Genomic DNA, 12,190 nt, shown 5'->3' with positions numbered 1-12,190 from the left:
CCTGCATACAAGGGGAGCTGGTAAGGACTACACCAGTGGTCTTTAAACTTTTTAATGCCGCGCCCTCCCAGTGACAAAAAGAAATCATCGGGGCCCCCTCAACATTTTTTACAATTATTAGATTAAATTGGCAGTCTTTGATAGGTCTAGACTTGTTGAATTATGGCAGCTAAGTTCTATTACCATTAAATGAAATCAAATACATGATTTCCAAACATACTATTCTGGTCAGGCAGATCTTACCAAAGTGTAAAAGTACCCACAGTGTAATTATTAGAAATGGGTGTGGGGGATTCGGAGTACCTTCCCTTCGGACACCTTCCCCCACCCAGGATATAAATGACAAAAGATGTTAGTGATGGCCATTTACAGAGCAGCTTACTGTCACTATTTTTTTCAGCTGAAAACAATACAATTATCAGCATAGTACTTCTTTTGGCCAGAGCCTGGCCCCCCTGGGATCACTTGAGGACACCAAGGGGGACCCATCCCCCAGTTTGAAGACCTCTGGGCTAGGTTATAGCTGAAAACCTCTGTCTGTATCCCCTACATTTGCATAATCTTCCAGAAGGTCTTGGAAAAGGTTTGAGTTGCAATCCCCTGTGATCAGTCAAGCTGCATTGGCATACTCGTTGGATAGGTCTCACAGGATTTGAGTTAGATGGTTCAACTCGGACCTTTTTTCTCTGGCACTTGGACTAATGCACACGTTTATCAATAATAACAATTTCTGTGATCTTAAACTATTGACCCTAATGCCAGTCCTTTTCAAATGATAGCTGGTCAATTTTTCCTTTTAGCTTGACTGAGGCATAGATTGATAATGTAGGTTCTGTGGTTTGGTGACCTTTGGGGGAAGAAATTAAATTGTTACGATGTCACTGGACTCCAATTTCCTCAGTTCGAAGATAGATTTAAACAGCCTAAGGATATTCCGACTCTTTAAGATGTCATGAGGACCTTGAGAGAGGTACTCCAGAATGAACAATAACCTGGCATTTTGATTTTGGGGAACTGTGTCATAGCAGTGATCTTGATTATGTACTTCCATTATAGGAAATTCTGTTCTATATGACTATAGAAGTGCCTTCCCAATGTGTTCTTGTGGTTTGAGAGTCTGCCATTTATTGCAGTATTATACTTCTACTTGTATGTGTACTCCTTTGTAACATGCACATATGTCACTTTTTCCTCTTGTAACGTACCATTTGCTACCTCTTGTATTTTGTTTACTCTTGATACATGCACAATTGCCACCATTGCCTCATGTAACGTAACGTTTGTTCTTGTGTTTTGAGTATCTGTCATTTAGTGCAGTATTAAACCTCTATTTGTACTTTGTACGCTTTTGTAACTTACACACATGTTACTTTTTTTCCTCTTATACCATATCGTTTGCTACGGCTTGTATTTTGTTTGCCCTTGATACATGCACAATTGTCACTATTGCCTTATGTAACATAACGTTTGCTTTTGTAACAAGCTCACTTGTTATTTCTCCTCATGTTTCACTACTGTTCCTATTGTGAAGCGCTCTGACACCTTCGGGTAAAGTCTGCGCTATATAAAAAAGCATAAAATAAAATAGAAAATAGGGGCCTGATCCCTTCTATGTGGTCAGTTGTTATTCCCTGCTGGTGTTCCTTGTGTTGATCATCGCACGAATGTTCAATTATGAGCGATGTTTCCTTGTACACATTCGGAATGTCCAAGCCTTCTGTAATGCAACCCTAATGAAGTCCTTGAATCAGGGTGTTGGGTCATCGTTGGTTACTTTGCTGTAATTCTGTCGCTTTGTAACTACGCTTTAGGCGGGCCTCGGGTTCGTTTACTCAGGTTCCCTTTGTCAGCAGTGCCTGTTATGGCTCCCTATCTGCTCGGGATAAGCGTTGGAGGTGGTGTCATTAGATCTTCTTTGGTTGTCTCAGCTGGGATTGAGTTATGTTGTTTCCACCCTAAGCCACCCTCGTGTGTACTGGGGGATGCCTTTGGTCACCCTTAGGGCTGGGTTCCTGAGGCTTAGAGACCTTGAGACCTGTGGATTTGGCTACTGCCTCCAGAGACGACATCTGGGTAGGTTGCAATTGTGGCAGTCTGCTTTCACCACCAGTTGGATGTGATTTTGCTTTGCCCTTGAAGAATGGAAAAGATCACATATTATGTATTGGTTGGAATTGATGACCTTGTGTGCTGTTTTAGGAGACTTTTCTTTTTCTTCTTGCTAAGGGGTCATTGTAGCAATTGATCTTCAGTAGCTGAGTAACAGCGTGTGTACAGCGCCAAATATCCCTTCAAACTTTTGCTTAAAAAACTGAAAAGACTGCATTTCCACACATATTAGTCAGTTATTTGGAGTGAGAAGGATAGTGGAGGGATAGAAGGGGAAGAAAGGTTTGCATTCATATAGCACCTGTTACCCCTAATGGATGTTGAAGCGCTTTTCTGGCAAGTAGCACGCTATTCCGGAACCCATAAAGTATTATTGTTGAAAATTAGTATAGTGAAATATGAAGTAATTCGAGTGGTGGAAATGTTATTGAGTTATTTGGATTGAGAAGGGTAGGTGGCGGGATAGAAAAGGGAAAGAGGTTTGTATTTATATAGCGCTTGCTACCCCTGATGGGGTTTTGAAGCGCTTTTTTTTGGCGAGTAGCATGCTACTCTGGAACCCATAAGGATTAATTTTGAATTAGTATAGTGACATATGAACGTAATTTGAGTGGTTCTATATTAGTCAGTTATTTGGATTGATCAATCTATTATATTTAATAATTGCTGGATGGGGTACAGTGATGAGATGTCTGTGCTGAAAATTCTGCTTCACAGAGCCGGCGCTGCGGCCAAGCAGTCTGTCCCTTCCCTTCTTTGTACGCTGTGGGGTTAGGCATTTACCTTGCATGGATGGAGTGTGTGCTTCTTGTTCACTTATTTATGGATCCTTTTTGGCTTCAGTAAGTGTGGCATATAGATGGGGGCATCACTTACTTTCTGTAATAACATACATCCCCGCCTTTGTTGCCCAGTTGTTGCAATAAGACAGCAATAGCAAACTGGCCATGAAGCCAGTCACTGCTGCAGCTGAACATATTATAGGCCTAATGCTTCCCCAATTACCGCACAATACTTTATTGTTTTATTTTTTTGAATTTTTATTTCAGGTTTTCACAATATTAGCCACTTCTGTCTGCAAAGACCATTTAGAACTTAGGTCTGGCTGTGAAGTGTCCAAGATGGGAGATAAGTTGACCTTTCTTAAAATACCATGTATCACCAATCTAAGCCTTCCAACCAATATCCTGCCCTTATGTTTCACAATTCCATGACTTCATCCACCTTTAAGTTGCTGTATCTATCTGGTGTCCACCAGGCTCTGTGAAGCAGAATTCTTTGCCCATGTTTAGAAACTGTGATGGCAGGGACAGCGTTGTGAATTTGTGCTCTATTCATGTAAAGCGATGCAAGATGTTGTGTTGAAATCTGCTGGCAGAGTATTCTATACAAACTTAACAATCTGGCGCCCTGTTTTATTCACAAAGGTTCAGTGTATCCATGCTTGCATACTTGAATCTGCAAAGGGAGTGCCAGAAAGGTCCCCACATTCACCAAGCCACGAGTTATCACAACTATAACTTTTCCGATGTGTTAAAGGAATGTGGACAAAATGCAGTTAATGTGTTTTAAAAAAAATAAAGGGAACCTAGCAATTGCACCTCCTCCCTTACTAAGCTGCAGTAGGGAAGCTGTTCTCCATAAAATGATAGCCTTTGGCTTGTTAGAGAAGTTTAGTTAATTGAAAACCTAATGGCTCGGTGTTGACTGTCCTCCAATGAATATCACTTTCCATAAGTTGTTAGCAATAGCATGAACTGTTCTCTACAACTGAATTATTGTTTTATGCTGGCAGCTTGAGGGGTGTTTGTCCTGTAAAGGAGGGCGTTTGTGGAAGACATTCCTGGGCCTTTCCACGCTGCCACAAAACCCCTTTACTAGATGAGGCACAACCGATGTTGAAATGAGTGAGTGACTTTTTTTTTACTGTTTCTTTGTAAATAAAGCTTATGTCATTGGGTGAAACAAGTGTTTGGTATCCCTGTTTGCCTTATCATTAGTTGGATCAGACGTTCATTTTTTAGGACTAGATTTGGGAAATGTCCGTGCCACCAAATGTGGTTTCATGTAGATGTCCTACGTTTTTTAGTTTTTTTTAATAAGGCTAGCTGTGTATAGAATGTAGTATTCTTAGAACATAGTGCTTTGTTGTGCCTTGGCCCATTTTCATAGGTTTAATACTTTTTTTGTTCTTAGCTCAGAATAAAGGTGCAGCAGCCGCTCCTTAACTGAGCACTGATGCAGGCAGAGTGAAGTGCCTTCTAACTGAGCAGATCACACAGTGGGAGGGTGAGTGGCTGGTGATTGGGGACTCGTCCAGCTCATGGTACCTTTGCGATGTGGAGCAGCTGTACACCTAGAACCAAACCTGTTTTTCACAGAATAACATTTTTTGCTAGCAGTGTACAGCACAGTTTATACTTTCATGTCAAAAAGCTCTCATTCTAGGTCATTCAGATAATGTGACGTCTTTGGCGTAAGGCATTTTATATTTCCAGTTGTGGCCTGAATCCATTGTGCTAAGGTGGGCTGGAAACGTTTCCGGTAACAGGGGATTGCATGTTGTATTTGATGAGGCTCATGCACTTCCTGATTTACGGAAGTGCTCAAATTAATGGAGGAGTTGTCATTTGATACGATGATTGGTGATAAATTGTGTACAGGGAGGCCAACCCTGGAAGGGGATTGCTGGTCGGCCCTGTCTTCAGTCTGTGGAACTGCTTTCATTGTAAAGTTTACAGATTTTGCAGGTTTGTCTGCCGTTGTTGTACTACTAGAAGGTGTAGAGTCACCCGGGTGGGGCGAGAGGCTTGCACCATGGCACGAACTGAAACTTGCACAGGTTTCCCTGCTGGGAGGTTAGAACTAGTTTGTGTAATTGGAACAACCTTTTCAGCTAAGCTATTTGTCGTGGGTATTATGCAGGTTTTCTTAATCATTCTCTAAGTGTCACCTTACGGAGACCAGCGATGCTTTCTATTAGTTTGTTATCCAAACGGGGTATGGGTGGATGATCGCGTGCTATTGGAATTTGTCTCTCTATTGGGTGACAGGTGATGAACAAAGCAAAAGGAAGGAGATCATGGACAGAGCACTGAAACTTTTCAGACACTCACCCCCAGTCACAGATCTGGCATAAATCCATCATCGTTCTTTAGCTCACTGCCCCACCCCAGTTCAGACCCAGCCATTTGCAAATCAGTCGGACCCTGTTCCTCAAGGGAACAGTCCAGCCGGAGTGCCAAGCCAGGTCTTACCTGGACCGTAAACAAGCATCCTAAGGACGGCTAGCTTGAATCCAGTGGCAAAGTGAACAAGGAACCCACGTCTGGGCATACCCTGCCAATTTAGGATGAACAAAGCAAACACAAGGGGATGATGGACGGAGCGTTGAAACTTTTCAGACACTCACCCGAGTCACAGATCTGGGTTTAATCCATCATCGTTCTTTAGCTCACTTCGCCACCCCAGGTCAGACCCAGCCCTATGCAAATCAGTCTTGACTCTGTTCCCCATAGGAGCAATCCAGCCCAAACTGCCAAGCCAGGTCTTCCCTGGACCAGAAACAAGCATCCTAGGACCAGTTTCAGGTTTCTTGGCCTTGTTCTATAGGTGATGATGAAGTGGCTTGGGAATTTCTCTGTTGGTTAAGTCTTAGGATCGATGGATTCCCCAAGCTTGTCAGGTGGTTTAATTTCTTCCTCCTTGTTCTTATGACTCCAGGCTGTCGGTATTTCTTTTATTGATCTCCCTGACCTCATTGTCCGATGACTGTAAACTGTGCCACCTCTTCTCCCTCTAGTTAATGCTGACGACTGTGCTCTGTAAGGAGGGTAACGAGCACTGAGGTTCTTGTGTAATGAAATTAAATTAAATGAAAATGAAATTTGTGAAGCGCAAAACATTCACCCGAGAGTGTCAAGGCGCAAGTTCATCAAACAGGACCAACTGGACGGTTTCAGAACCACATCAGAGATTAAACAGCCAAGTCTTCAACGCCTTCCTAAAGGCCAACAGGTGAGTTTCTTCTTTCAACCTCAGTGGAAGAGAGTTCCACAATCTGGTCGTACTGTCCAAAAAACTCCTCCCACCCCAGGAAATTTTTTTGAACCTGGGGACTATCAGATTAGGGGCATGAGAATGAGATGCACGAAGATGGCGAGCAGGGATGTAAGGCTGTAGATTCTGTTTTAGAAAGGCAGGCCCTAAGTCATGCCTGGCTTTAAAAGCAATGCAAAGAGCCTTAAACTCAACCTGTCTCTTCACTGGCAGCCAGTGTAATTCTTTGAGCACCCGTGATACAGATTTATATCTTGGAATATTCAGCAAAAGACGTGCAGCAGCGTTTTGCACAAACTGCAGCTTGGTTAGGCACTTCTTCCGGAGGTTAATGAATAAGCCACTATAGAAATCGGCTCTAGATAGAACAAGAGCCGAGACCACTAGCTTCCACAAATCAGCCAGAATAAATGGGAGAATCCTTCTCAGTAGCTTTAATGTATAAAACGAAAGAGACGTGACCTGGTTAAAGTGGGCTTCAAAAGAAAGCAGAGTCAAACGTGATTCCCAAGTTTTTCACCTATTCGTAGGAGTCGGTAATGAGCCCAACTCCAAAGGCCACAAAGCAAGGGACCAGAAATTAGTATGGCCACCAAAAAGTAAGATCTCGGTCTTACTAGAGCTCAATTTCAAACAATTGGTGGCCATCCAATCCCCGACCTGACGAAGACAAGTGTGAAACCATGCAACAGTGTCAGCAGGCGAACCTGTCACTCAGACTACAATCTGGGTGTCATCGGCGTAAGAAATAGCTAAGAAACCCAGGGGCCTAATTAACCTAGCCAGTGGTGTAACATAAATATTGAAAAGAGTCGGGCTCAAAGAAGAGCCCTGTGGCACTCCGCATGGCAATGTAAAGTTTCGCTACTTGAACTTATCAAGAGCCATAAATTGTTCCTGGCCAGACAGGAATGATTTAAGTAAAGCAAACGCTTTCCCTTTAATATCAATCCCCCTTAGGACTTCCAATAGTTTTTGATGGTTCACCACATCAAATGCAGGAGAGAGGTCAAGCAGCACAAGTGCTGCATTGCCTCCTGCATCAACTGTCTGCCTCATCAATTGGACGCTGTGATCAAGGCCAGTTCGGTGCTATGGTGCTTTGTAAAACCAAACTGAGTAGCATCCAGGAAAACGTGCTTCTCAATATAGTCAGATATAACATCATTCATGGCTTTTCCATCATCTTTGGAGGCAAAGGGAGTCCGGAAATTGGACGGTAGTTGTTAGGATCTGCCCCATCTAAGTTTGGCTTCTTCAGAAGGGGGAGAACAGATGCCAAATTCCAACTGGTGCGAAATATACCAGAAGAGAACATTTTGTTAAAAATAGTAGACAAATGCAAGTGAATAATTCTGGTAAAAGATGGAAAAATTTGGGGGGGCATGGGTCCTTTAGGGAGGCAGATTTAGTGGACCAAAGAAGATTAATGGTCTCCTCGGTAGTTAATGAAGGAAAAAAAGATAATTCAGGGGGGTCACTGATATCTGAGAGGATTGAGGAGATTTCAGTGTCTACCCCAGATACAGCTACCGTCCCAAGAGAGGGCGTGGTCTCTTGGGCAGGAAACCAGGAGAAACCACTATAAACCGCCTTAACTTAAAAAGTAGCCAATGAGTTACAGAAAGTCTAATTTTTAGGTGACTCTGTTACCTCAGAGCATTTAGCCAACTTTTTCTAGCTTTTTTGTTACTGGGTTTGTGTCTCTTCACCACATATAAACAAGGCTTTCGACTCTGCTAGTACTGTGTGCAAAGAGCAAGTTCCCCCTGACCTGCTAATTCCATTGATGTATTCCTTCTTTTTCCTTCCGGTTCTTTCTATGTCTGGTGACAAATTATGCCCAATAGTCAGTTGGTAGATGGCAGACTGAAGGGAAATAGGTGGACCCCAGGCACAAGCCACACCAGCCCCTAGGGAGGATGATTCTGTGCACTGAGAACCCCTACTCTATCTGTGTCTAGTACGCCCCATTTCCACAGTTTGCTTCACTGTCCCATAGCCACCCTACAGGCCTGATTTCACTTAGGACCTGGGGCTCCATAAGGTTAATTCTGGACCAGCGTGAATTGGATCCTTTCACCGCCTTTGCCTTTGCTGCTGAGGCAGATCACGGTTTGGTGTGGAATTATTTTGGAATAAACTGCTTAATGGAGCTCAGGATCTCGAGGGAGGGTTCCATTGCCCCTGACGTATGCTAGAGTGACAGGCTGCTGGGGCAGACTAGGGCAGACTCTTACTTCCTGCTTCCTATCCACTTCCACTCAGTGACTCAGTCACTCTGACATGCCTCCTAAACTGGCCTCCAACTGTCCACTGCCGCACTCCTCCTCCACCACCCAGTTATTCCTTCCATGTGGGGTCCTTCATGCACAAAACACAATGCGCCACACAGCTCACTTTAGCTCACCTCGAGATGATGCGCAGGTCCAGAGCTCGACCAAGGTCACTCTTGATTTGCCTCTAGAGACCGATTACAGCTGGTGCTGGTAGATGTAGTGGGGAGCCCGTCCAGCTAAACAAATGCGGAAGCGGGGGCAGGTGGCCCAGTAGACATAAGCTACACCGGCCTAATGCCATCTGCCTACGTGAACAGCTGAGAGTCCTGCGTCTCTCTTGCGTTGTTTTGTTTTTCTTTCTCTTTTTGTCTTTTGCTTGCCTTCCCTTTTGTTTCTTTTAGCTTCCTTATTTCACTTTTTTTCTCGCATTGTTTCTTTCTTACCGTCCTTCTTTTTTGCCTGACTTCTTTCTTTCTTGCCTGACATCTTTCTCTTTCTTCTGTATTCTGCAATAACCATGACAAAAAAGAATTGCCAAAAGGCTGACGGCCAATACCTGGCCTATTGATTTGCCAGTACTTGTTTTTACCGATGATGGGTGAGCAGCCTACTAGCCTCAGCAATGTATATTTCTACTCAGCTTCATGTAACCAGGCCCTTCGCTATGTTCAGCATGTATGCAGTGTGTGTATCTAATACTGGTGTTCGGTAGCATAAGCGAGGAAGGTATAGATCCTGCGTGACTGTGACCCTGTTGGAATACATCTTGGATTTTAACTAGAGACTGGTTTGAATAAGGATAGATAAAAACAACCACCAATCTTTCCTGAACCAGTTCTTAAATGCAGATAAGGAGTACACAATTCCTGTCTGGAAAAGGAGCACAGAGGAAGGACTAAAGCATGCAATCTTAGATATACGACTTCTAGTTGACCATTTGAGGCACTGCCCTGCAACATGTGGAAGAATCCTTAAGTACAAAGGCTGGTGCCTTGAAAGCCAGCTCCTCAGTAAAGTGAAAGGAAGTCACCTGAGAAGTCAACAATCCACTTCTGAGGAACTGAGGTCCTACCTTGCATGAGGAATCATTGTAAAAGCTTGACATTGGAGGTGTTCCTCTCAGATGAGTCTGCTCAGAGGAAAGCCCATCTGTAGTCATGGTGAAGGTGTTGCCCAGAAGGTGACACCATGGTTTAGGGGGAGGAGAAGAACTTCTGGAGTTAATAGCAAAGCCAGCGAACCCGTAAAAGGAGTGTGTGCCCTCTATAGCCCACACTGAACCTTGAGATGATCCTCTGCCTTCTTCCTGGGATGGCAGTGACTGATGTGGCTGCCGGCATGAATTGCAAGGGGCCTTCAGTGTGCAATCCATCCTTCTCTGGTTGTGGGTCCCATCGGAGCATCAAGCCTGCTGCCCCAAAACAAGACAGATATGCATCCCTGAAGTTGTATTCCAAGACTGAATTGTGCCTGGAACTTGCAACTGTGCCTGTGACCTCTGACCCTTTGTCATGTGATGGGTACCCCAGAGTGAGGGCTTTTGGACCAACATTAACTCCCCTATCGAACATTTTTATCTCCCGCAAGAACCAATGTGTGAACCTGACTCTTGGTTTTGGTGTGGGGGGAGTTGCAAGGTCTGCAAATCTGAAATCTGAATTCATATCCTTGGTCCAACTGTGCTCTTCTGATCAAGGCTGGTTGAGCGACAGGGCTCAAAGAATGCAGCTTGGGACTGAAGCCACTACATAGGTTGAAAGTAAAACAACTTCCGCATACGTAGGGACTGGGGCTTAGATCGTTTTAAAGGTCCGTTCTCGAGATCCCTGAAACACAGCCCCATAAGGGAGCCTGGATCTGTCTATATCTCCCAGAGTTTCTCTCATTAAACTGAATGACATTGTGTGATGTTTTAATGATTACGCTTGCATTCTCTACAATTTATGAGCTTAATTATTAAATAGTAGTGTTTCTTTTTAACGAAAAGTATTGAAAAAACAGTCATTTATTGAGTGTTCTTGGGATAGCTATTCTTTTCTGAGTCTCTATCATCTCTCAGAGTCCACTTTGGACTCCTTGCCTCTCCACCCTGAGAGTCAAGTGCTCCTATAGTGTGTCGAGTGTAAGAGTGGGGCCTACATGCAATTTTACAGTTTCTCAATGCATAAGTCAAAAGTAGTGCTTGCAGAATGTGCTGAAACCTGATTTTGATATTTCTCATTAAGATTAGTGGGAATAACTTGGGCGTAACTTACCACTGGCACCAGTTGTATAGGTCTCTTCCACTAAATTCTCCACTGTCGATCTGAAACATGTAAATATATAATTAAGATCCCACCACATTCATGCTTCTGAATAATGTACATAATTATTCACTCATTAATGCTATTTCAGAGGTGCTCTGAACATCTAAAAATTCGGGAGGGCTCAGTCAAAATCAGTCACCTGTCTGACTTGCTTAACATCAGAATGGACAGACCAAGCACAACTTGGCATTTAAGGCAGAAGCCGTTCAGAGAGCTCTCAATTTCTATTTAGACCGTGCTGTGTTATGTATTTATTGAATTGGATCATTTTGCTCAGTAGTGTGATTTCTTCTAAATTAATCTGAGCAGGCTCAAGGATGCCAGTAGAACTAGCCATGCAAAATTCTGAGATAAACAGTCTGTGGTATTTTTTTATGCTTAAAGTGTTGAGTCAAAATAGATGTGAAACAAACTGAGAAAATCACAAGTAACAAAATGAATTTGTCTTCTTGTGCTCAGTGAGATAGATTAGAAACAGGTTTTTGTTATTTGAAATAATTAATTGTATGTGTTCATGAAAATATTGTTTTTCAGTAACACCTCAGGTGACGTACTTATCTCAGGTGAAATTCTCTTGCAGAAAAACACAGCTTAGTCAATTTCTGTATTTTGTTTTAGCTGACCTTTTCTCTCACCTATTTTTTTATTTTGTTTTACTGCTTGTAAGACCTGGCATCATTGGCGTGAGTCTCCCTTCCATTTTTGATGGATTGCCTCCTCTGTTTTGATATGTTTTTGCTGGATTTATGCTTTGGGCACTGTGCCACTGCTAACCAGTGCCACAGTGCAAGTGCTACCCCCATGCTAAATTGATGTACTAATTGGTTACTCCATGATTGGGTTATTTGATTTATCTGTCAGCCCCTAGTACAGTGCACCATGTGTGCCAAGGGCTTGTAAATCAAATGCTGCTGGTGGGCTTGCCGCACTGGTTGTGCCAGCCACAGAAGCAGCTTGTAAAGTGTGTGTCAGGCCTGCCATTGCACCCACATGCCAGTCCCTAAACCTTCCCTTTGCTTCATATTAGACACCCCTATGGTAGGCCCAAGGGCAGGGTGCATTGTAAGTATAAGATAGGACAGATATGCTCTGATGTGTGTAGCATGTCCTAGTTGTGAATTACAGCCATTTTCATCTTTCACTATTGAAGGCTAACTGTTCTCATAGGCCAGAATGGGCAGTTAGATTATTACATTCTTATAATCCTAACTGACTCAGGGAACATGGTAGAAATTCGAATTTAGTATGACTGAACTCAGAATAATAAAATACATCTTTTAGTAAAATTGGTTTTAATATTCTGTGTTTGAAAATACCACTTTTAGAAAGTAGGTATTTTCTTGCCTAACTATCCAGGCCTGCCTCTGCTGGGTTGTGTATTCCTTGTCTGGGTTTGTGAGTGACAGGGCTGGGAAATTCCAGGAGACAGGCTGGGGC

The 12,190-nt window shown here is 43.2% G+C and overlaps 1 protein-coding gene across 2 annotated transcripts in view; it reads right to left on the bottom strand.

Annotated features, from left to right (window-relative positions):
* The window catches only part of TESPA1 (thymocyte expressed, positive selection associated 1), a 624,465-nt gene that overhangs the window by 235,910 nt on the left and 376,365 nt on the right, over positions 1–12,190 (bottom strand). For both annotated transcript variants that reach the window (XM_078688622.1, XM_078688631.1), the window contains exon 4: positions 10,703–10,752. In XM_078688622.1, the coding sequence (XP_078544748.1) occupies positions 10,703–10,752 (50 nt within the window). The remainder of the gene's footprint in view (positions 1–10,702; positions 10,753–12,190) is intronic.

This window comes from Lissotriton helveticus, chromosome 1_1 (genome assembly GCF_964261635.1).
Source record: "Lissotriton helveticus chromosome 1_1, aLisHel1.1, whole genome shotgun sequence".
In the NCBI taxonomy this organism is placed as follows: domain Eukaryota; kingdom Metazoa; phylum Chordata; class Amphibia; order Caudata; family Salamandridae; genus Lissotriton; species Lissotriton helveticus.
Note: the sequence above shows the minus strand (reverse complement) of the source record. Positions and strands in the feature narration are given on the sequence as shown.